General features: G+C 42.7%; 1 protein-coding gene across 9 annotated transcripts in view; it reads right to left on the bottom strand.

The window, feature by feature from the left end:
* The window catches only part of ano5a (anoctamin 5a), a 205,644-nt gene that overhangs the window by 39,741 nt on the left and 143,438 nt on the right, over nucleotides 1-22,465 (bottom strand). For all 9 annotated transcript variants that reach the window (XM_043705404.2, XM_087996280.1, XM_087996279.1 and 6 more), the window contains 6 exons: nucleotides 15,527-15,642; nucleotides 8,588-8,722; nucleotides 6,304-6,406; nucleotides 4,897-4,957; nucleotides 4,517-4,668; nucleotides 239-313 (listed from right to left, as the gene is read on the bottom strand). In XM_043705404.2, the coding sequence (XP_043561339.2) occupies nucleotides 239-313; nucleotides 4,517-4,668; nucleotides 4,897-4,957; nucleotides 6,304-6,406; nucleotides 8,588-8,722; nucleotides 15,527-15,642 (642 nt within the window). The remainder of the gene's footprint in view (nucleotides 1-238; nucleotides 314-4,516; nucleotides 4,669-4,896; nucleotides 4,958-6,303; nucleotides 6,407-8,587; nucleotides 8,723-15,526; nucleotides 15,643-22,465) is intronic.

The following is a 22,465-nucleotide window of genomic DNA, read 5'->3' as shown; positions in this document are numbered from 1 at the left end:
ACTTTACCATATTGCTGTTGACATCCCATTTTACCATCACAATACTCTAAAACTGAATTCTAACATCTTTAGCATGAGACAAGCAAGTTAAAATAAGTGGACCCACTGGATTGCGAGGAGTGGTAGAGATGGGAGTATTTCCAATAAAATCAGGGAAACCCAGAACAGAAACTAGAATTTTGAATGTCACGGATATTAACTAGAACCTGGTTTAAAGGACTTTAAAAAAGGTACTCACCCAAAACAAAACCGTAGCTCCAGACACACAAGAGCGTAACGCCTGGTCTGATATCGGGATGTAAGGCTCCGGTTCCTGAAAATAAAAGATTAATATGTGAACATTAGCAATGAATAAACAGCTCATTTTGTAGTATGAACATGCAATGAAGGACACTGAAATCTGTTCTGTATGAATAAATACAAATGCCTATGCATTTAGAAACCCCTTGATAAGGTTTTGACAAACTGTGGAATGTCAGTGGAAATCAATTTTACAATTAAAGCCTTTTTTTTTAATCAATATGGGCAAGGAGAATGGAGGAAATAGAAGTCGTAATAGGCTATTCGGCTCCTCTAAGACTCATCAAGATCATGACTGATCTTCGATCTCAAGGGTTTAGATGGAGAGGAATTTGTTAAGTGTGTACAAGAAAATGTTCTGATTCAGTATGTGGATGTACCTATTAGAGAAGGTGCAAAGCTTGACCTACTTTTGGGAAAGAAGTTAAAAATCACACAACACCAGGTTATAGTCCAACAGGTTTAATTGGAAGCACACTAGCTTTCGGAGCGACGCTCCTTCATCAGGTGATTGTGAAATTGGGAATTATAAAAATTGGGAAAGAAGGCAGGGCAGGTGACTAAGGTGTCAGTGGGGGAGCACTTTAGGGTCAGCGACCATAATTCTATTAGTTTTAAAATAGTGATGTGAAAGGATGGACCAGATCTAAAAGTTAAAGTTCTAAATTGGAGGAAGGCCAATTTTGACAGTATTATGCAAGAACTTTCAAAAGCGGTTTGAAAGCCCAGACTTTTCAGAACCTGTGTCTTTATGACCTCTTGGGAAAAAAAACCAAGGACCACACCAAATGGGCGGCACAGTGGCACAGTGATTAGCACTGTTGCCTCACAGCGTCAGGGACTTGGGTTCAATTCCCACCTCGGGTAACTGTCTGTGTGGAGTGTGCACATTCTCCCCGTGTCTGCATGGGTTTCCTCCGGGTGCTCCGGTTTCATGCCACAGTCCAAAGATGTGCAGGTCAGGTGAATTGGCCATGCTAAGTTTCCAAAGGTGTTCGGTGAAGGGGTAAATGTAGGGGAATGTGTCTGGGGGGTTGCTCTTCGGAGGGTTGGTATGGACCTGTTGGGCACTGTAAGTAATCTAATCTAAACATAACCTTGTTAAAGGAGCAGCATCATTACATTTCCCACTTACATCCACAATTATTCTGCTGCATTATCCACAAATTCTTGTTTTCCGGTCCCTGTCATATCCTCTTCAATATGGATGTGCAATCCCTTGATACCCCCATCAGGGTGGGGAAAGAGGGGTGAATGATTGCCAGTTGGACTCTAATTGGCCGTGGTTTTGCCATGAACAATGCTGCTGCCCTCTTCTCTCATACAAGAGGTATGTAGGTTTTCTCTTTTACGTTATTTTTGGGAATTGTCCTGATGAGTGCAAGATGAAAAGCTTCAGCAAAAAATATCTGTTTTTATACAAATTTACATTCTGAAGAAACAATGGCTTAACATTGATGAAGGATGATTTGGGCATGGTGGTGCAGAGCACTGGGATAAGAGGTTATGAGTTACCAGATGAACATTTCTATGAAGTTTCTATTTTGCAATGTGATAGGATTCATTAATGATCTCGCACTGATGGCATTCCATGCTAACAGCAACCATATCCGAATGTTATACTGAGGGAGAGAAATATGGATCTAAGGCTGTTCTTTACATTTAAGTGAGGTTAATTATAAAGGGCAAATAAGCAGAGCTGATTAAAGTTTGTGTGAAGATTTGTAGCTCGGGTGCTCGTTGTTGTGGTTCTGTTCGCCGAGCTGGAAGTTTTTGTTGCAAACGTTTCGTCCCCTGGCTAGGCAACATCATCAGTGCTTGGGAGCCTCCTGCAAAGCACTTCTTTGATGTTTCCTCCGGTGTTTATAGTGGTCTGTCCCTGCCGCTTCCGGTTGTCAGTTTCAGCTGTCCGCTGTAGTGGTTGGTATATTGGGTCCAGGTCGATGTGTTTGTTGATGGAGTTTGTGGATGAATGCCATGCCTCTAGGAATTCCCTGGCTGTTCTCTGTCTGGCTTGCCCTATGATAGTAGTGTTGTCCCAGTCGAATTCATGTTGCTTGTTGTCTGCGTGTGTGGCTACTAAGGATAGCTGGTCGTGTCGTTTCGTAGCTAGTTGATGTTCATGAATGCGGATTGTTAGCTGTCTTCCTGTTTGTCCTATATAGTGTTTTGTGCAGTCCTTGCATGGTATTTTGTACACTACATTAGTTTTGCTCATGTTGGGTATCGGGTCCTTCGTTCTGGTGAGTTGTTGTCTGAGCATGGCTGTTGGTTTGTGTGCTGTTATGAGTCTAGGGATCGCAGTAGTCTGGCTGTCAGTTCTGAGATGCTCCTGATGTATGGTAGTGTGGCTAGTCCTTTTGGTTGTGGTATGTCCTCGTTCCGTGGTCTTTCTCTTAGGCATCTGTTGATGAAGTTGCACGGGTATCCGTTTTTGGCGAATACCTTGTATAGGTGTTCCTCTTCTTCTTTTTGCAGTTCTGGTGTACTGCAGTGTGTTGTGGCCCTTTTGAATAGTGTCCTGATGCAGCATCGTTTGTGTGTGTTGGGGTGGTTGCTTTCATAGTTCAGGACTTGGTCTGTGTGTGTGGCTTTCCTGTATACCCTTGTAGTGAATTCTCCGTTCGGTGTTCTCTGTACCATCACCATGGATTAGTGGTGCTGGAAGAGCACAGCAGTTCAGGCAGCATCCAATGGAATCATAGAGTCATACAGCACAGAAACGGATCCCTTGGACCAATTCATCCATGCCGACCAGGTTTCTGAAACTAAACTAGCCCCATTTCCCTGAGTTTGGCCATATCCCTTTAAGCCTTTCCTATTCATGCACCTATCCAAATGTCTTTTAAATGTTGTAATTGTACTCACCTCTACACGTTCTGCAGCAGTTCGTCCCATACATCCACCACCCTCTGTGTGAAAAAGTTAGCACTAAAGTCCCTTCTAAATCTTTCCCCTCTCAGCATAAACCATGCCCTCCAGTTTTAGACTCCCCTACTCTGGGGAAAATATCCTAGCTATTCACTTTATCCATGACCCTCATGATTTTATGAGATCACCCCTCAGCCTCCAATGCTCCAGGGAAAAAAGTCCCAGCCTATCCAGCCTCTCCCGATAACTCAAACCTTCCAGTCTAGGTAGCATCCTAGTGAATCTTTACTGCATTCTTTCTAGTTTAATAAGATCCTTCCTATAACAGGGAGACCAGAATTGTACATCGGACTCCAAAAGTGGCTGGGCAAATTAGACAAAGGATAGGTTAATAGAGATGCACCAGGAGACATTAAGGGAATATTTCAGAATATACAGAAAAGAAGGACTTATAATTCTTATAGGGATCAAAACATTCAGGGAGAAAGAGGGAAGGAATACTGAATTGGATGATCAACCGTGATCATATTGCGTGGTGCAGCAGGCTCGAAGGACTGAACGGCTCACCCTAGCCCCTGTTTTCTATGTTTCTTGTCAACGGCTAAAGTGTTGTTTTAAGACAATGGCTATGCATTTTACACTGCTATACTTCACTTACGTCTGAACAAGTGTGCATAGAAACACTGAGCAGACACATTCCAACAAGAAAGAATAAAGGCAAATTACTATGGATGTTAGAAATCTGAAACAAACAGTTTTGGCTGGAGAAACTCAGCAGGTTGGCAACATCTATGGAAATAGAAACAGAGTTACTGTTTCAGGCCCAGTATGTCTTCTTCTGGACTCGAGCAGTTCTTCTGTTGTGGGCGGCACGGTGGCACAATGGTTAGCATTCCCGCCTTGGGCAACTGTCTGTGTGGAGTTTGCACATTCTCCCTGTGTTTGCGTGGGTTTTCTCCGGGTGCTCTGGTTTCCTCCCACAGTCCAAAAATGTGCAGGTTAGGTGAATTGGCCATACTAACTTGCCCGTAGTGTTAGGTGAAGGGGTAAATGTAGGGGAATGTGTCTGGGTGGGTTGCTCTTTGGAGGGGCAGTGTGGATTTGTTGGGCCGAACGGCCTGTTTCCACACTGTAAGTAATCTAATCTAATCTTCTCTTGACTTGAGAAACTCTTGGACTTTTCAAAGGGCTCTGAAGAGGAAGTCATACTATACTGGAAACATTAACATTGCTTCTCTCTCCACAGATGCTGCCGGTCATCCCGACAGAAGCAGCATTATGCTAGAAGCGCCCACAAGCCAGGAGCTTAAACTGAGCATGTCACATTTTAAGCCACTAACTGTACCTGCGTAACTGGGTTTTTCTTGTAGTGCTTGCACTTTGCCTCATACTCTGGGCGTATCTGAAGTTGTTGCTGCTCCTCTTCAAAGTCCACAAGGTCCCACTCATATTCCAGTTTCGCCTGTCGCCGCTTCCACAGCTCCAGAAAGAGAGTAACTGCTCGAGAAACAAATCAAAGCCAGTTACATAAGCAGCCGCTCACCCTTCTGAAATCACAATTCTACCAGCTTTTTCAATCCCCATTTATGTACATGAGCCATCTCACTACAGTCAAAGAAGCTATCTTGATAAACTCAAGGCTTTCAGAATTTTCCCTCTGTGGCTATATTCCACAAATTAATTTGATTTCCTATTATCTGACTCAAATAACAGAAAGGCACTCACCCCAGATGCCCATAAAAACAGCAAAAAACAAGGTGGCAGCGTTGTCAAACAGGTGAGAATTCTGTAACAAAATAAAGGGTTGAATATGAGAGAACTTTCATAAGTAAGTTTCAAAATTAGTGCAATATTGACCAAACGGGCTAGGTTACTTTCAGGACCATCAAAAACGCAAAAGTATTCCCACTCAAAAACAGAATAGCTTTTACAAGTTTAAACTCCAGTAATCCCCCTCAAGGGAGCAAGTAAGGCATGAATATGCTTAAGCAGAGCTAAAGTTTGCAGATTGAGGGTGTGTCACGAGTGCACTTAGTCTTGTCAACTTTTGAAAAACGTTTCTTCATGGGAGGTGGGCGTCACTGACCCTCATCAGCCTCTAGAAGGCAGTGGTGAGCCACCTTCTTGAATCTCAGCATCTACCTGATGTTATTTTGACCCAATGTCAGTGAAGGAACAGCGATACAATTCCAAGCCAGGATGATGGGGGGTTTAAACGGGAAGTTTAAGGTGGTTCCCATGTACTTGCTGCCCTTTTCCTTCCAGACGGTAGATTCGGCGAATTGTTGCAATGGGCCTTGAATGCACTGTTGAGGGAAGGTTTAACTTGTTGAGTATGACAATGCCTGGTATTTGTTGAGGAAATGGTTAGGCAAGTGTCTTCTTTTGACATGTTTTCCTCCATTGGAGATTGCTTATACACTCTCATCTACAGAGTTAGCAGCACCAACAGTTCACACATCAAAGAAAATAAAAACCATGGCAATTTTCAACATTCACTGTGGACAGCTAACACAAGGGCCATTTGAACATATAAAACGGCTTACAGATGCAGGAAATATTTTTTAAAATGATAAGGTGTGCTTTTGGTAACTAAGAAAAATGCTGTAGCTACATTCAAATTCTCCAATTTATTTTCAAAACTGTTCAAACCTGTATAACAAAATTAACAAGATTCCTGAATTATCATCTTCAGGTTGACTTGGAGGTGCCAGTGTTGGACTGAGGTGGACCAAGTTAAAAATCACCAGGTATTAGTCAACAGGTTTATTTGGATGCACTAGCTTTCGGAGCGCTGTTCCTTCATCAGGTGGTTGTGGAGAATAAGATCATGATCACAGAATTTATAGCCGAAGGAGTCCAGTGTGATGGAGATATGACACATTAAACAATTTTAGATAAAATCTTTCATCTTTTAGAACGGGATATGCTGGTTTCTGTTCTTTGATATATAAATCCCAGAACTTAAATTACACTGTAATTAAAAAGTGATTCCAAATAAACCTGTTGGATTGTAACCTGTGTGTGTTGTGTGATTTTTAACTTCACCTTAGGATTGGAAGAGTTGTGAAGAGCAGAGTTTCCCAGATAGATCCTTTAGAATTGGAGACCCTTCTGCTCAAAGCTACGCACCTTGGTCGATTCACAGGTAGTATTCAGTCTCCAGAAGTCGCAATCATAACACAAGGGACACATGATAATCTTCCCTCCAAGTTCAGCATCACAAATTTCTTCACTAAGGGTGGAAAAAAAAGTGATCAAACTCCACCCATTGGGAATTTAAATTGTAATGCATACTCAATTAAAGAAGTAAATGTAAACCTTCCTTTTAACTTTTCAAACTGTCAGTCATTGCATGCCATTGACTGACCTGGGCTTTCTGCTAACCACATGGACATGGAGGACTGATAGTTTCAAATGTCAACAATTGCAGAAGCATAGCTCAGTCATACAGGTGGCATGGTGGCTCAGTGGTTAGCACTGCTGCCTCACAGTGCCAGTGTCCCAGATTTGATTCCAGTCTTGAGCACTGTCTGTGTGGAGTTTGCACATTCTCCCTGCGTACGTGTGGATTTCCTCTGGGTGCTCTGGTTTCCTCCCACATTCCAAAGATGTGCAGGTCAGGTGAATTGGCCACGCTAAATTGTCCACAGTTGTTAGGTGCATTAGTCAGAGGAGGGTGGGTTACTCTTCGGAGGGTCGGTGTGGACTTGTTGGGCTGAAGGGCCTGTTTCCACACTATAGGGAATCTAATCTTAAGAAGAAGTGGAAGCTAAGAAGTCTAATAATGAGAAGATATATTTTGCTGGAAGGTAAATTTTAAGGTGTTTTTGTACAGTCTCTAAAATGAAGCAAATTGTACACAGTGGCAGGGACTGGGATGAGGAGTTTAATAAGCTTTCCTTTATTTTCTATATCCTCATGTACAATTTTAGCTATTTGTTGCTGAAATTGGGAAAACTTAAGAAGAGTTCCTTGGTTTATTTTTAAGCTTTACAATTTTCAGAAATAGTGTGGGAGGAGCTCATGAAGTTAGTGGAAGAGCTTCCTGCTACATACGCTCGTTTCCATGTCCCTCAAGACTTAACTTGTCTGACTTTGTGTAATTTTAACCAAGTGCTCAACTTTGATCCACATTGTATCAAACAAATGAGACAGCGAAAATCATACCTGTGGTTTTCAAATGGTTAGGCACCTGTAATTGAATACATCAGTCTGATCACTGATCCTTATACGTTACTCAATTGATAAGCTTGTGGAAGGAGCTACCTTATAAAATAAATCCTTCACTTCTTTCAAATTAAGGATTGTTCTGATGCTTGATTCCTTACTTGTTGACATCCCCCAAACCTGGCAATCTCTCCTTACCTTACCGAAGGACTGTTTCTATGTGTTGCTGAGGTCAATGTAAAATGCCCCTTCCGTTCCCCTCCAAATAATTTTGGTTGCCATCTTCCATCAGTGATATCATCCCACTAGCGGTGGGTAGGAGTTGGAGTGAGCAAATGAGGCTTGAGAATTAAAATATCCGCAAGTCATAGCCTGATATTTAATAGTCTGCTAATGTCCCTATTACACCAGTGTAGAATAGAAGTAGAGGCATGGTGGTAATGTCACTGGACTAGCAATCCAGAGCCCTAGGACAATGATGTGGTGGACCTGGGTTCAAATCTCACTTTAGCAGATGGTGAAATTTGAATTCAATAAAATCTAGAATAGAAAGCTGGCTAATTGGTCACTGTTAACTGTTCTAAAAAAATTAATTTTGTCCACTATTATCCCAGAGAGAAGGAAATCTACTGTCCTTATCTGCTCTGGCCTAAACGTGACTCCAGGCCTACAGCTGTCTTATCCCTCATTGCCCAGAGAGAAGTTGAGAAATAAATGAGTCAAGAAGTGTGGTGCTGGAAAAGTACAGCCGGTCAGGCAGCATCCGAGGAGCAGGAGATTCGACATTTCGAGCATAAGCTCTTCATCAGGAATGGGGAGGGCCCCAAGGGGACTGAGAGATAAATGGGATGGGGGTGGGGCTGGGGGAAGGTAGCTGGAAATGCCATAGGTGGATGGAAGGTGGTAAGTGTGGTGCTGGAAAAGTGCTGGGAAATAACTGGCTAGTGATTCACACTCCCTCGACTAATAAAGGAAAAATAAATCAGTGTCTGAATGAATCTCTTAACCATGTTAGAATGGATATTATTGCTTTTGTCATATTTTGGGGAAATGTCAGGAAGTATACTGCTTTCATGCAGGTTTTTATACTTAACACAGCAAACAAGTTAGGAAATAGCTTGAACTCTGTTTTTAAACGTATTAGGGAGGGGCTCGTACACGTTGAATTACATTCCCTTGTGGGATTACAAAACCAAGTCTCTCCTCCCAATTGATCAAGTGTTATTAAATCAAAATAGACAGTTACCTCCATATGTTTCCATCCTTAGTTATGCAGCCATACAGAAAGCAAATGAAACCAATGGCACCTGCAATCCCCAGCATTTCTGTGTAAAAACCAAGCCAGGCAAAATATATTCCAATCTTCTCTCCATAGTATTTCCTAGAAAGCAGAAACAGAGAAATGAGACCCAATAAAAGTTACAGGTTCTAAAATCTGAGAAATTGACGGACTGTTTTTTTTAATTTTGAAATTCATTTGTGGGATGTGGGTATCACTGGCTGGGCCAGGTTAGAATGTTAGAATCCTAGAATCCCTACAGTGTGGAAACAGGCCCTTTGGCCCAACAAGCCCACACTGACCTTCCAAAGAGTAACCCACCCAGACTCATTCCCCTATCCTATATTTACCTCTGACTAATGCACCTAACCTACACATTCCTGAACGCTATGGGCAATTTAGCATGGCTAATTCACCTAACCTGCGCATCTTTGGACTGTGGGAGGAAACTGGTGCACCCTGAGGAAATCCACGCAGACACGGGAAAATGTGCAAACCCCACACAGACAGTTGCCCGAGGCAGGATTCGAACCTGGGTCCCTAGTGCTGTGAGGTAGCAGTGCTAACCACTGAGCCACCATGCCACCAATACTTGTTGCCCGTCTCTTGTTGCCCCTTGACAAGGTGGCGATGAGCTGCCATCTTGATCCGCTTCAGTCCATGTGCTGTTGATAAATCCACAATGCTTTTACAGAGGGAATCCCAAGACTTTGACCCAGCGAAAGTGAAGGGACAATGATATATTCACCACCCAAGTTCGGGTGGTAAGTGACTTGGAGAGGAACTTGCGGGGGATGGTGTTCCCTATGTATTCGCTGTCCTTATCCTTCTCGGTTCAAGTGGTTGTGGGTTTTGGAAGGAGCTATTTGAGGATCTTTGGTGAATTTCTGCAGTGCATCTTGTAGACAGTCCACACTGCTGCTACTGAGTATCGGTGGTGGGGGGGAGCGAATGTTTGTGGATCTGGCATCAATCAAGCGAGCTGCTTTGACCTGAAAGGTGTCAAGATTCTTGCATGCTGTTGAAACTGCACGCACCCAAGCAAATGGACAGTATTCTCCAATACATTTTGTAGCCTGTGCGCACTGCTGCTAATGAGTGTTGATGGTGGTAATGGTGATTTCTCAGAAGTGCACTCTGGGTATAACCAAGCAAAGTTTCCTGCTAATAATGTGAATTTGGAGAACTGCCCTGCTATTAGAGGTTACTTGATAAATTTATGTAAGCTATGCAACTGAGGTTTTAACATTGAATTTAAGCCGGAATCCTATCAAAACATAAAGGGGGTAAACCAGAGAACCATATGCTTGATTTCTTAACGTGCTCTGATGTAGCCCCAATTTTACAAAACAAATATCCTATATATGGTTCTCAACAACTTCTCTTTCAAATGCTCCCACTTCCTTCAGATGAAAGGGGGTAGCCATGGGAATCCACATGGGCCCCAACTACACCTACCTCTTTGTAGGGTATGTGGAACAGTCCATCTTTCGCAGTAACACTGGCACTATTCTCCAGCTTTCTTCTGCTACATCGATGACTGTATGGCACCACCTTGTGCTCCCACGGGTGTTTGAACAGTTCATCAACTTCACTTACCTGACCTCTACCCTGACCTCAAGGTCACCTGGACCACCTCAGACAACTCTCTCCCCTTCCTGGAGCTCTCAGTCTCCATTTCTGGCAAACAACTCAACATGGACATCGACTTCAAACCCACCAACTCCCACAGCTATGTAGACTAACCTCCTCCCATTCCTGGCTCATGGGAAAATGCTATCCCTTACTCCCAATGCCTCTGCCTTATCTGCTCCTAGGAGGAGCAATTCCACGCCAGAACATCTCAGATGACCTCCTATTTCAAGACCGCAATTTCCCCTCCACGTGGTCAATAATGCCCTTCAGTGCATCTCCTCCACTTCTCTCCCCTCTGCCCTTGAACCCCATCCCTCCAATCACAACAAGGAATTAACTCCCAGTCCTCACATCCACCCTACCAACCTCCAGATGCAACACATCATCCTCCGCCATTTCCGCCACCTACAGTAAGACCCCACCACCAGAGATATATTTCCCTCTCCACCTCTATCTTCGTTCCATAGAGATCATTCCCTCTGCGACTCCCTCGTTAGGTCCATGCTCTCCACCAATGCACCCTCCATCCCAGCACCTTCCTTTGCAACCGCAAGAAGTGTAAAACCTGCGTCCTTTTCACCTGTCCATCTTCTGTCCCATCTATCTGCTCTGCTCCGACCTATCACCATCACCCCCACCTGCATCTACCTATCGCCTTCCCAGCTACCCACCCCCAAGCCCCAACCCCCTCCTATGTATCTCTCAGCTCCCTTCTCCCACCCCCACATTCCTGATGAAGGGCTTAAGCCTGAAACATCGATTCTCCTGCTCCTCGGATGCTGCCTGACCTGCTGTGCTTTTCCAGCAACACACTCTCGACTTTGATCTCCAGCATCTGCAGTCCTCACTTTCTCCAAATATCCTACATATGCCCATTATTTTCAACACAGCAGGTACACATGTTGTGAAAGTTTCTGTTTATATAAAAGAAACCAGCCAAAGAAATAACTGTGGAAAATATGGCACTAAAGCAAGTATTAATGGAAAAAATGTTAACATTGGCAAACTTTTATTTTCAAGCTTGGATTCCTGCAATCTGGCTCTGTTATTTTGTTGAAAAATTATCCTCCCTTTTCTTTAGCTCTAGAATTCTATCTCATAGACAATACAAGCAGGGCTAGGGGTGCACACCAGTACTGCTTCTGCCTGGTATATGTGTTAATCTTCTCAGAATCACACAATGACAGTAGAATGAGACCACTGGCTCCTGTTGTATGCATCAGCTCTCTAAATGAACATTCTAACTGAGTGCTGTCCATTTGCCTTTTTCCCTGTAATCCTGCATGTTATTTGTATTCAAAGCATCATCCAAAACCTTTGTCTCAGTTGAACCTACCTCCACCACTCTTCCAGCACTACATTCCAAACCTGAACCACTTGCTGTGTGAAAATCCTTAGTTCACATCACACTTGCTTCTTTTGCAAATTACTTTAAATCTGTCTGTTTTTGTTCTCAGTTCTTTTACAAATAGAAGTAATATCTCTTTATTTACTATGTCAAGACTCCTCCTGACTTTGAAAATCTCCATTAAGTCTCCTCTTAAGCTTCTCCTCTCTAAGACAAATACTCCCAATTTCGCCAATCTATCTTCCCAATGAATGTTATGGAGCCATTCTTGTAAATCTCTTTGCAAACTCTTTCCAATGTGTTCACATTTGTTCTGAAGTGCATTGTCTAAAACTGTACACAACATTCTAGCTGAGGTCTAACTGGTGTAAGTTCAGCATAACGTCCTTGCTCTTGCACTCTGTGCCTTTATTAATAAAGCCTGGGATATTGCGTGCTTTATTAACTGATGTCTTCACTTGTCCTATTGCCTTCAATAACGAATGCACATATGTTGCCAGATCTCTCTGCTCCTGCACACACTTTAGAATAATATCCTTTATTTTGTACTCGATCTTCACATTCTTTCTACCAAAATGTTTCACCTCACACTTCTCCATATTGAACTTGATCTGCCACCCAGCTGCTCACGTCACTGACTTGTCAATATCCTTTTGAGGTTTTCCACACACTTTATAATTCTTACAGGTTTGTATCCTGAAATGCAAACTTCAGTGGCAGTAATATAAAAGCCTCATTAACTTTGTCACATATAGAAACATAGAAAATAGGAGAAGCAGGCGATTCAGCCCATTGAAACAATTCCAACATTCAACATGATCATGACTATTCATCGGTCTCAGCCTTATAAACCTATACTGCTGCCACAACCCTTGAGATTTTTAGCTTCTATTGATCTATTTCTCACTTAAATATATTCAGTTACTTTACCTCTACAGCTTCCTGTGATAAAGAATTATATAGGTTCACCAGCCTCTGAGAGATGAAACTTCTCTTCAACTTACTCTGAAATGGTTGAGACAAATCCCAAGACCACTATCCCATGTTCTGGACCTCGTGGTCAGGAAAAACGTCATCCCTGATCCAGCCAGCTCTGCTGGAATTTTATACATTTCAGTGAGACTCCCTCTGATTCTTCTAAACTCCAGTGAATACAGTTGTCTCAATCTCTCCTCGTTCTGGGATTCAGCCTGCTCAACCGCATACTGTCTCCATGGTAAGGACATCTTTTCTTAGGTAAGGAAATCCTCTTGTAATGAAGGTCAATGGACCATTCGTCTTCCTGACTGCTTGCTGCATGTATACACTTGCTTTGAATGTACAAGGACACCCAGCTCTCTTTGTGCATCTACTACCATTCAAAAAATACTCTGCCATTCCGTTTTTCCCTTCTGAAGTGGAGAACTTCAATTTAGCCATGTTATACTGTTTCTGTCGTGTCTTTGTTCACTCACTCAACTTGTCTAAATCATCCTGAAGCAAATTTACATTCTTCTCACCAATTTCCATCCCATCTAGTTATGAGGCAACTTGGATATTACACTTGATTCCATCATCCAAACCCTTGGTAACATATTGTAAATAGCTAGGACATATGCCCTGATGCTTATAGTACTCTCCTGTTATCACTTTCAATTCCAAAAAAAATGACACATTTATTCCTACTCTCCATTTCCTGCCTGCTATCCAATTTTTAATCTTACCATCGATTCAAATGATGTGATTTTGCACAATAATGTCTTGCCTGTGATTTTGTCAAAAGATTTCTGAAAATCCATATAGACCACATTTACTGATTCTTTTTCATCTATTCTACTCATTATGTTCTCAAAAAAAAAAGTCCAGTAGACTTGTCAAACATGATTTGACTTCATTAATCCTGCGTGGAATCCTGCTGGCATTTTCTAAGTGTTGTGTTGTTACATCCTTTATAATAGAGTGCAGCATTCTCCAGACTAGGGATGTTAGGTTAACCGGTCTATGGTTCCCAATACTGTTCCCTCCCTTATTTTATAAACAGTGAGGGTTACATTTGCAACCCTCCAATCTATCATGTGCAGAATCTACAAAAACTTGGAAGGTGACAACCAATGCATTCACTGCTGGGGAGGAGATGGTCTAGTGGTATTATCGCTGGACTGTTAATCCAGAGATCTAGGTAATGTCCTGGGGACCCAGGTTCAAATTCCACCATGGCAGCTGGTGGAATTTGAATTCAAATTCAATAAACATCTGGAATTAAGAGTCTAATGATAACCGTGAATCCATTGCCAGTTGTCAGAAAAACTCATCTAGTTCACTATTGTCCTGTAAGGAAGGATATTGCCATTCTTAGCTGTTCTGGTCTAGATATGACTCCAGGCCCACAGCAATGTAGTTGACTCTTAACTGCCCTTTTGGCAAGAAATGCTGACCTAGCTAGATTCACCCACATCCCATGAATGAATTAAAAAGAACATTTCTATTGCAACCCCCTGTAGTACTCTGGGCTGTAGATAATCAAGGTCTGGGTGTCATCAGATGTTAGCTCTGTTCATTTATCTAAGACTTTTTGTTTACTAATATTAATTATCTTCAATGTCTCCTTCCAAAGGATTCTTGCTTTTCCAGGACTTTTGGGAAGCTATTTCTGTCAAGTTCTGTGATGGCAGAGTAGAGATAACTTTAATTGATTTGCCATTTCCCTTTACTTTGTATCAATTCTTCAATTTTAAGTTGTAAAGGGCCTACATTTGTCTTCATTTTTTTTTCTTTTTACTAACTTAAAGAAGCTCTTACAGTCCATTTTTATGCTCCTTGCAGGAGAAACATGGGGAAAATTATTGAACAAACAAGAAGGTGTGAATTATTAATAGAAAATGATCAACTTCAGAGTCATCTGTGAACTTGAGATCATGGTTTGCTCAGTACCATGTCATGCTTAGACAGGAGGGAGATGTATAAAGCTGGAGTGTTTCTTAATTATTCTTCTGACTTTTGATCGGACATCACTCAGCAGTCTACCAACTCTGGTCTTCTCACCTTACACTATTCTCTAACAGGTGTCAGCGGCAAACTGGCTGGTAGCTTCCATGGCCTGGAAACAGTTAGAATTGTGTTTCGCAAACATGGGTATAATCTGGGGTTCAGCTGCTAGTATTCTTGCCTCTGAGTCACAACATTCCTGGTTCAAATCCCCTTCCAGGGATTGTGTGCAAATATTAAAGTTGAAGCTTCTGTGCAGGACCAAGGGAGTGCTGCATAGTTGGAAGGTTCACTCTTTAGGATGAGGAGAAAGTGAGGTCTGCAGATGCTGGAGATCAGAGTCAAAAAGTGTGGTGCTGGAAAAGCACAGCCGGTTAGACAGCATCCGAGGAGCAGGAGAGTCGACGTTTCGAGCATAAGCCCTTCATCAATGCTGCCTGACCGGCTGTGCTTTTCAAGCACCACACCTTTTGACTCTTTTGGATGAGTCCAAGGCCTCAAATGCTTGTTGAGGTGGATATAAAGATCCCATGGTACAAGTCTGAAGATGAGCAAGGGAGATATCTCTGGTTTGACCAATATTTATCCCTCAATCCTAAAACAGATTATATGTAAGTATACTATGTACATATTGGCTGTAGTGTTTCCAAAATTCATTACATTTGAAACAATGGACACGTCATCAGTTATAAAGTGCCTTTAGACATTGTGAAGAAATGCAACATAAATACAAGTCTTTCTTTCTTAATTCAGATGGATTAGTAAAGTAAAAGAGCAACTGGTCAGGGCAATGATTTTGGCTGGACAGGAGAGAAGGCATGTGACAGGGAAGGCTCAAGGTCTCCTCTGTGGAACAGAAAGCACATTCCTGCTGACAGTTACCAGTCTGCTCACCTGAAATCTGTCACTTTGGTCTCAAGCCCAACAAAATACAGTCAATCCCATCCAAAGTCTCTAACCTGATGAGGTGCAGGGGCTGCTCCTTATAGAATCGACCAAAGCGTGCCCACTCTTTATATAACGTGTATCGTTCATTCTCACTCTTGGGATCATGAGATTTCTTCCAGTACCTGCACTGTAAAGACAAACATGTGAGTATATGATAATATTGCAATGCTTCAGCGAGATGACGATGAAATGTTTTCAGATATCCATTTACACAAAAGTGGAAATGATCTAGAATGAAATCTGCACAGAGAGTAAGAGCAGGGTAAAGTCCTGAGAAGTTAGCGGCCACTTCCCATTTTTTCTTTGATGTGCATAACAGTTGCAATACAGAAGTGGGCTTATTCTCAACTCTATAGTAATGAAGGTTGCTAGTGGTGGCCTTAACAGCTAGTTAGCTCAGTTGGTTGGACTGTAACGCAGAGTAATACCAACAGTGTAAGTTCCATTCCTGCACCAGCTGAGGTAACCATAAAGGTAACTTCTGAACCTCAACTGCCAGATGTATGGCGACTGTTATGTTAAACTGACCACAAATTATCTCTCTCTGATGAGGAAGGGACCCTGAGCAACCCTCTGGGACTATGTGACTTTATTAATGTTACACTTTTGCTAATCTGAATACTCAAACGTCCAAAACTGTAAGTGTGCCGTAGACAGAGTCAGTGCATCTTGAGATTGTGTCATTGCTATGCGCTTTATTGCCTGCTGCAGTCTGAGGACAGGTAAATGCTTGCATGTCATTAACAATGCACAATTCGCCAAGTCTGAGACATTTACCAGTCAGTGCATTGAGTATGGGAGTGGGAGTCAAGATTAGAGTGGTGCTGGAAAAGCACAGCACAGCATCCGAGGAGCAGGAAAATTGACATTTCAGGCAAAATCAGGAATTTTGCCCGAAACATCATTTTCCTGCTCCTCGGATTCTACCTGACCTGCTGTGCTTTTCCAGCACTACTCTAATCTGAACTCTAATCTCTAGCATCTGCAGTACCCACTTCCGCCTGTAGGTGTTGGGAGGTCATGTTGCAGCTATACAGGACATTGGTTAGGCCACTGCTGGAATATTGCGTGGAATTCTGGTCTCCCTGCTGTAGGAAAGATGTTATTAAACTTGAAAAGGTTCAGAAAAGATTCACAAGGATGTTGCTGGGATTAGATGACTTGAGCTATAGGGAGAGGCTGAACAGGCTGGGGCTGTTTTCCCTGGAGCATTGGAGCTGAGGGCTGACCTTAGAGAGGTTTACAAAATCATGAGACACATGGATAGAGTGAATAGTCAAGTTCTTGTCCCCAGTGTACGGGAGTCCAAAACTAGAGGGCATAAGTTTAAGATAAGAGGGGAAAGATATAAGAGACACCTAAGGGGCAACTTTTTCACGAGGGTGGTGCGTGTATGGAATGAGCTGCCAGAAGAAGTGGTGGAGGCTGGTACAATTACAACATTTAAAAGGCATCTAGATGGGTATACGAATAGGAAGGGTTTGGAGGGATATGGACCAAGTACTGGCAAATGGAATTAGATTAGTTTTGGATACCTGGTCGGAACAGACTAGTTGGACTGAAAGGTCTGTTTCCTTGCCGTACATCTCTATGACTCTATGTATCACTCCCACCATGAGCTGAACAAAAACATACTCTAATGACTGGAGGGGGATAAAATCAGATATCCCTCACTAACTCAGAAACACAAGCTGCTGCAGAAAGATAAATACTGCAGAACAGCAGAGCAGGCACACCTGCCTAACTAACCCAAGGTCACCCAGAAAAGCTGGCGTCACCCCCATACAACCCTGCCCTAGCCCCAGCCCTCCTCACTATGATTTTGAACATATGTGTAGCATGTCATTGTATGCCTTTATAAACATCATCGTGAATACTGTGCAGCTGCATAAATAGGTTAAACCAGTGCTTAAAAAACGTGACAATAATGGTACGACATGCCCGGCATTGCGCGTTGTGCTATTTTTAAAGACAACTTCGTAATATTAGTCTAGCTACTCATGCCAAGCTTCCTGAATTGGCAAGCTGCCAATACATGACAGTAACATTTCTCACCACATTGTGCATGCAGCTGGTCTAAAAGGCAATGAGAGAGAGAGAAAGAGAGAGAGAGAGAGAGAGAGAGAGAGAGAAAGCGAGAGAGAGAGAAAGAGAGAGAGAGAGAGACCCTCCTTTTCTGATACATTCAAAGGCATACACTTCCAGGAAGAATTCATTAACATCTAAGGCAGCGCAGCACCAATTTGGAAAAATCTTTTCCTGATGTTGAACCTAATTTCTAAATAACAGATAAAATCAGAACCAATACTACTCAGAAGAACCTTGATATCTTACATGACTCATCTGTGAAGCAAGCAGAACATGTTTTTAGTTTGACATCACCATCCTGTTGGCGGCAACCACCACTTACATTGCCACTGCATAGTATTGCCATTAAACAGATAGCTTCACTTCATCGGTTGAAGAAATGTTCGAGATAACTTCCCCTTTCAGAATAATTTAAGGCGGACTGGGCTCTTTTCAGGTCAGGAATTAATTTCCTAAAGGCAAACATGTGAGCACACTGTCACAAATATGTGAGTTTATGTGGCACACTGCCAGCAAAATGATTTGATCAAGGTTATGGTGATCCCACAGGATAGTGAGGAAGTTCCCTATTTTGGCCTCCCAATGACGAGTGCAGATCATTGCAATCAGCACATTTATTCAGCTGTTCAAAAGAGGCAAAGTACTGATTGCACTGTCCCCAACTCTGAAAACTTGATGTCTATGATCATATGTGATTCTATTATTGGACAGCACTTGCTAAATAATCCAGAGTGTGTCAGGAATGATATCTAATGACCAATATAAGATTACCATTAGGGCTCACAGTGTGGTTCATTTCTAGTAGCTGGAAATTCTCTACGTATGCATGTAGAAACCTGACTTCTGAAGGCAAATCAAATGTATGCAGATATTTGTGCTGATTTATTCATGGGATGTGGGCTTCACTGGTGAGGCCAGCATTCTATGCACATCCATAAATTATACCTCCTTTTATTAAAAGCAAAGCATGGGGAACAGTAGTTCAATCACACAATAATTTCAGTGGCTGCTTAATTGCAGTATCTGACATCAGTGCCTCACCAGTTCATTCAGTGAATTTTCAGTTCAGTGTACAAGTCTGAAAGAGCCAGTAACACGATTTAGGAGTCAACTTTCTGAGTGAGCATAAATCCAGAGTAGGAATTAAGAATTCAATATTGACACAGATCGTTTGGTTAATTCAGAGTCACTGCTGGCTGCCATATTTAGCTCGCGCAGTGAACTGTACATAAGCACAGGCAGAACCTGTGATCAAAATGATATAAAGATTTAAATCAACCTGCCAATTTAAAAATGTCATTCCTGAGTCCTTGCTTTAATTTAAATCTCTTAACATAAATAAAATGCATCAAAAGCTGCCACTTCATTCATGTCCAATGGATTATATTGCTAAGAGTTCATTCTTCTGAAAAGTGTGCATCAGCACCGCACACGTTTATTGTATAATAATGGGAGCTTACTTTGCAACAATATCATCAGTCTGGTAACAAATTTGCTACATACGGCTTGTGTTGAAGTAGATCTGAAAACCTTCTATGGTACTCAAAATTATTTCTTTTTTCAAATTTAGAAATTAATATGACTAAGTACTTCTCTACTGAGAGCTGGTCACTTGTTCTGAATAAAGCAACTGGAAACAGAAATCAGATTTCTGAGATTTCAATTAATGAGCAGTAAGTATTTTTTTACAGCATGGTTGTGGGTATGCTCGCTGAGTTGGGAAGCTGATTTGCAGATGTTCCGTCCCCTGTCTCGGTGACATCTTCAGAGCTTTGGAGCCTCCTGTGAAGCGCTGCTGTACTGTGTCTTCTGGGATTTATTTGGTTCCATTTTTGGTGCTTCCAGTTACCGGTTCCGGTTGTTTCTTGTCGTGGCCGGTATATTGGGTCCAGATCTATGTGCTTGTTGGTAAAGTCGTGGTTCAGTACCATGTTTCTAGAAATCCTCTGGCTGTCCTTTGTTTAGCTTGTCCCATGATTGTTGTATTGTCCCAGGCAAATTTGTGGTCCTTGTCATGTGTGTGTGTGCCTACTTGGGACAGCTGGTCGTGGCGTTTAGTGGCTAGTTGGTGTTCGTGGATACGGATTGCTAGTTGTCTGCCTGTTTGTCCGTGGCACTCAGCCACAGACTCCATCAAGAAGCAGATTGACTTGGACCCAATATACCGGCCACTACAACAAACAAACAGAACCAGCAACTGGAAGCAGCAGGAACGGAACCAAATAAATCCCAGAAGACACCGTACAGCAGCTCTCCACAGGAGGCTCCAAAGCACTGAAGATGTCACCGAGACAGGGGACAGAACATCTGTAAATCCACAACAAACCCACAACTACAGCACCCGAGCTACAAATCTTTACGCAAACCTTGATTTTTACTGCAAAGCAAAGATGAAAATATACTTGTCTGAATATACCTGTGGGATTTTGAAAGTTAAGGCTTGTTTGATTGTACCTCTCAAACAGTGACTTTAACACCTAGAGGGACAACAGCAGCAGATGCTTGGGGACAACATCACTTGAAAGTTCCCTCTAAGCCCCACGCTGCCCTGATGTAAAACTATTTGCTGTTACTTTGTAAGTCCTGAAGAAGGGCTTATGCCCGAAACATCGATTCTCCTGTTCCCTGGATGCTGCCTGACCTGCTGCGCTTTTCCAGCAACACATTTCCAGCTCTGATCTCCAGCATTTGCAGACCTCACTTTCTCCTGTCATACGTACATACAAGTTAGGAACTGTAGGCAATTTAGCTCTTCAAACCTGATTAAGGCTGATTTGATTCTGGTCTTACACCATTGACTCCCCCACTATCAACATCCTGAGGGCATTACCATGGACCAGCAACTGAACTGGACTAGCCAGATAAATACTATGGCTATAAGAGCAGGTCAGAGGCTAGGTATTCTGCAGTCAGTAACTCACCTTTTCACTCCCTAGTGCCTATCCACCATCTACAAGGCACAGGTCAGGAGTATGATGGAATATGCCCCACTCCAGAATTTGTGCAGCACTAGCAAGACTCAAGAAGCTTGATACCATTCAGGACAAAGCAACCCATTTGATTGGCATCACATCCATAAACATCCACTCCCTTCACCACTGACACTCAGTTGCAGCAGCATGTACCGCCTACAGGATGCACTGCAGAAATTCACCAAAGATCCTTAGACAGCACCTTCCAAACCCACAAACACTACCACCTAGAAAGACAAGGGCAGCAGAGAAATGGGAACACCACCACCCACAAGTTCTCTTCGAAGCCACTCACCATTCTGAATAGGAAATATATCAGTGTTCCTTCAGTGTCGCTGGGTCAAAACCTTGTAATTCTCTCCCGAACGGCAACTTAGAGGTACCTACGCAAAATGGACTACAATGGTTCAAAAAATGTTCATACATAACAGTGATGACTTCTTCAATTCAACTTTCTCAATCTGCTGGCCTGATTCAACTTAACTTCTGTCCAACAATCAAGTAAACTTTCAATGGATTCGAGTTACAACACATATAATAATGTGATGAAGGACAGAGATGAAGGGGTAGATAAACCAGAGGGGTGGTGTTCAAGTAGAGCAGTCAGATCCTCATGCACAGTTGAAAAGCTGTCTTGTTGTTGACGTGAAGGGTCTCAAAGCTCGAGGCAAACACAGCTGACTTCAAACGCAAACACCAAATATTAGTCAGAAGGTGGTGGCTGGCGAGAAATCAATGTTAATATTTTCACTGGCACAGGGAACAGGACTTGGCACAACCAAGTGAAATACAGCAAACTATAACCCACTTGTGGGCTAGCTGGGGTGGTGCTGAACCTGCTCCAGGGATGCAGGAACAACATTATATTTTGGTAAAGTCTGATAACTGATCAAAGCCACAGATCGGTGACGAATGGGGCTGCTTCAAAGGATGGTAAGATCAGAACACATTTGCCTGCCTGCCTGTCTGCCTTCAGGAAGAGCACGGGATAAAATCCCTGCTGTTTAAACAAAACCAATGTTTCCAGACTTCAGTGACATTTGACGTAGTGTGTTTGAACGTCAAGTTATAGAGATGCCTTTGACTGAAGTGACACAAGGAACCCTTTCAGAAACTGAACCTTTAATGTACATAACTGACACCAAAACTACATTTCCGCTCTAGGCTTTTCCCTTCAATTTAGTCACGGAGAGTGGGCCTCGCTGGCTGGGTTGGTGTTGTTTGCCTCTCCCTAGTTGGGTCTTGTGAAGGTGATGGTCAGCAGCGTTCTTGAGCCATTACTTTCCATTTGGTGTCGGTACAGCATAGTGCTTTTAGAGAGGCATTTCCAGGATTTGACCCAGTGACAGTGAAGGAATGGTGAGGTATTTCCAAGTTAGATGTCAAGAAAACTTGGAGGGGGTGGTGTTCCCATGTATCTGCTGTCTTTGCCCTTCTAGATGGGAGTGGGGTCATGGTTTCAGAAGATATTGTCCAAGGAGGTTTGTTGATTTGCTTTTGCATTTATAGCTGGTGCACATTGCTGCTACTGAACCTTGATGGTGGAGGGAGTATGTGTTTGCAGATGTGGTGCCAATCAAGTACGATGTTTCTCCTTGAACAGTGTCAAGCTTCTTGAGTCTCATTGGAGCTGCACTCATCCAGTAATATTCCATCACACTCCTGACTTGTGCCTTGTAGATGGTGGACAAGGCTTTGAGGAGTCAGAAGGTGAGCTAATTGTCATCAAATCCCCAGTGTCTGACCTGTTGTTGTAGCTAACATATTTATACATCTCATTCTGATCAATGGAAACCCTCAAGCTGTTGAACAGTGGGGGAAAGAAGGGAAACAGACCCTTCCGTCCAACCAGTCCTTGCTGAGCACAATCCCAAACTAAATTAGTCCCAC

The sequence above is a fragment of the Chiloscyllium plagiosum genome, unplaced genomic scaffold (assembly GCF_037043375.1).
Source record: "Chiloscyllium plagiosum isolate Xiang-an unplaced genomic scaffold, Cpla_swu_hap1 HiC_scaffold_18, whole genome shotgun sequence".
In the NCBI taxonomy this organism is placed as follows: Eukaryota; Metazoa; Chordata; class Chondrichthyes; order Orectolobiformes; family Hemiscylliidae; genus Chiloscyllium; species Chiloscyllium plagiosum.
Note: the sequence above shows the minus strand (reverse complement) of the source record. Positions and strands in the feature narration are given on the sequence as shown.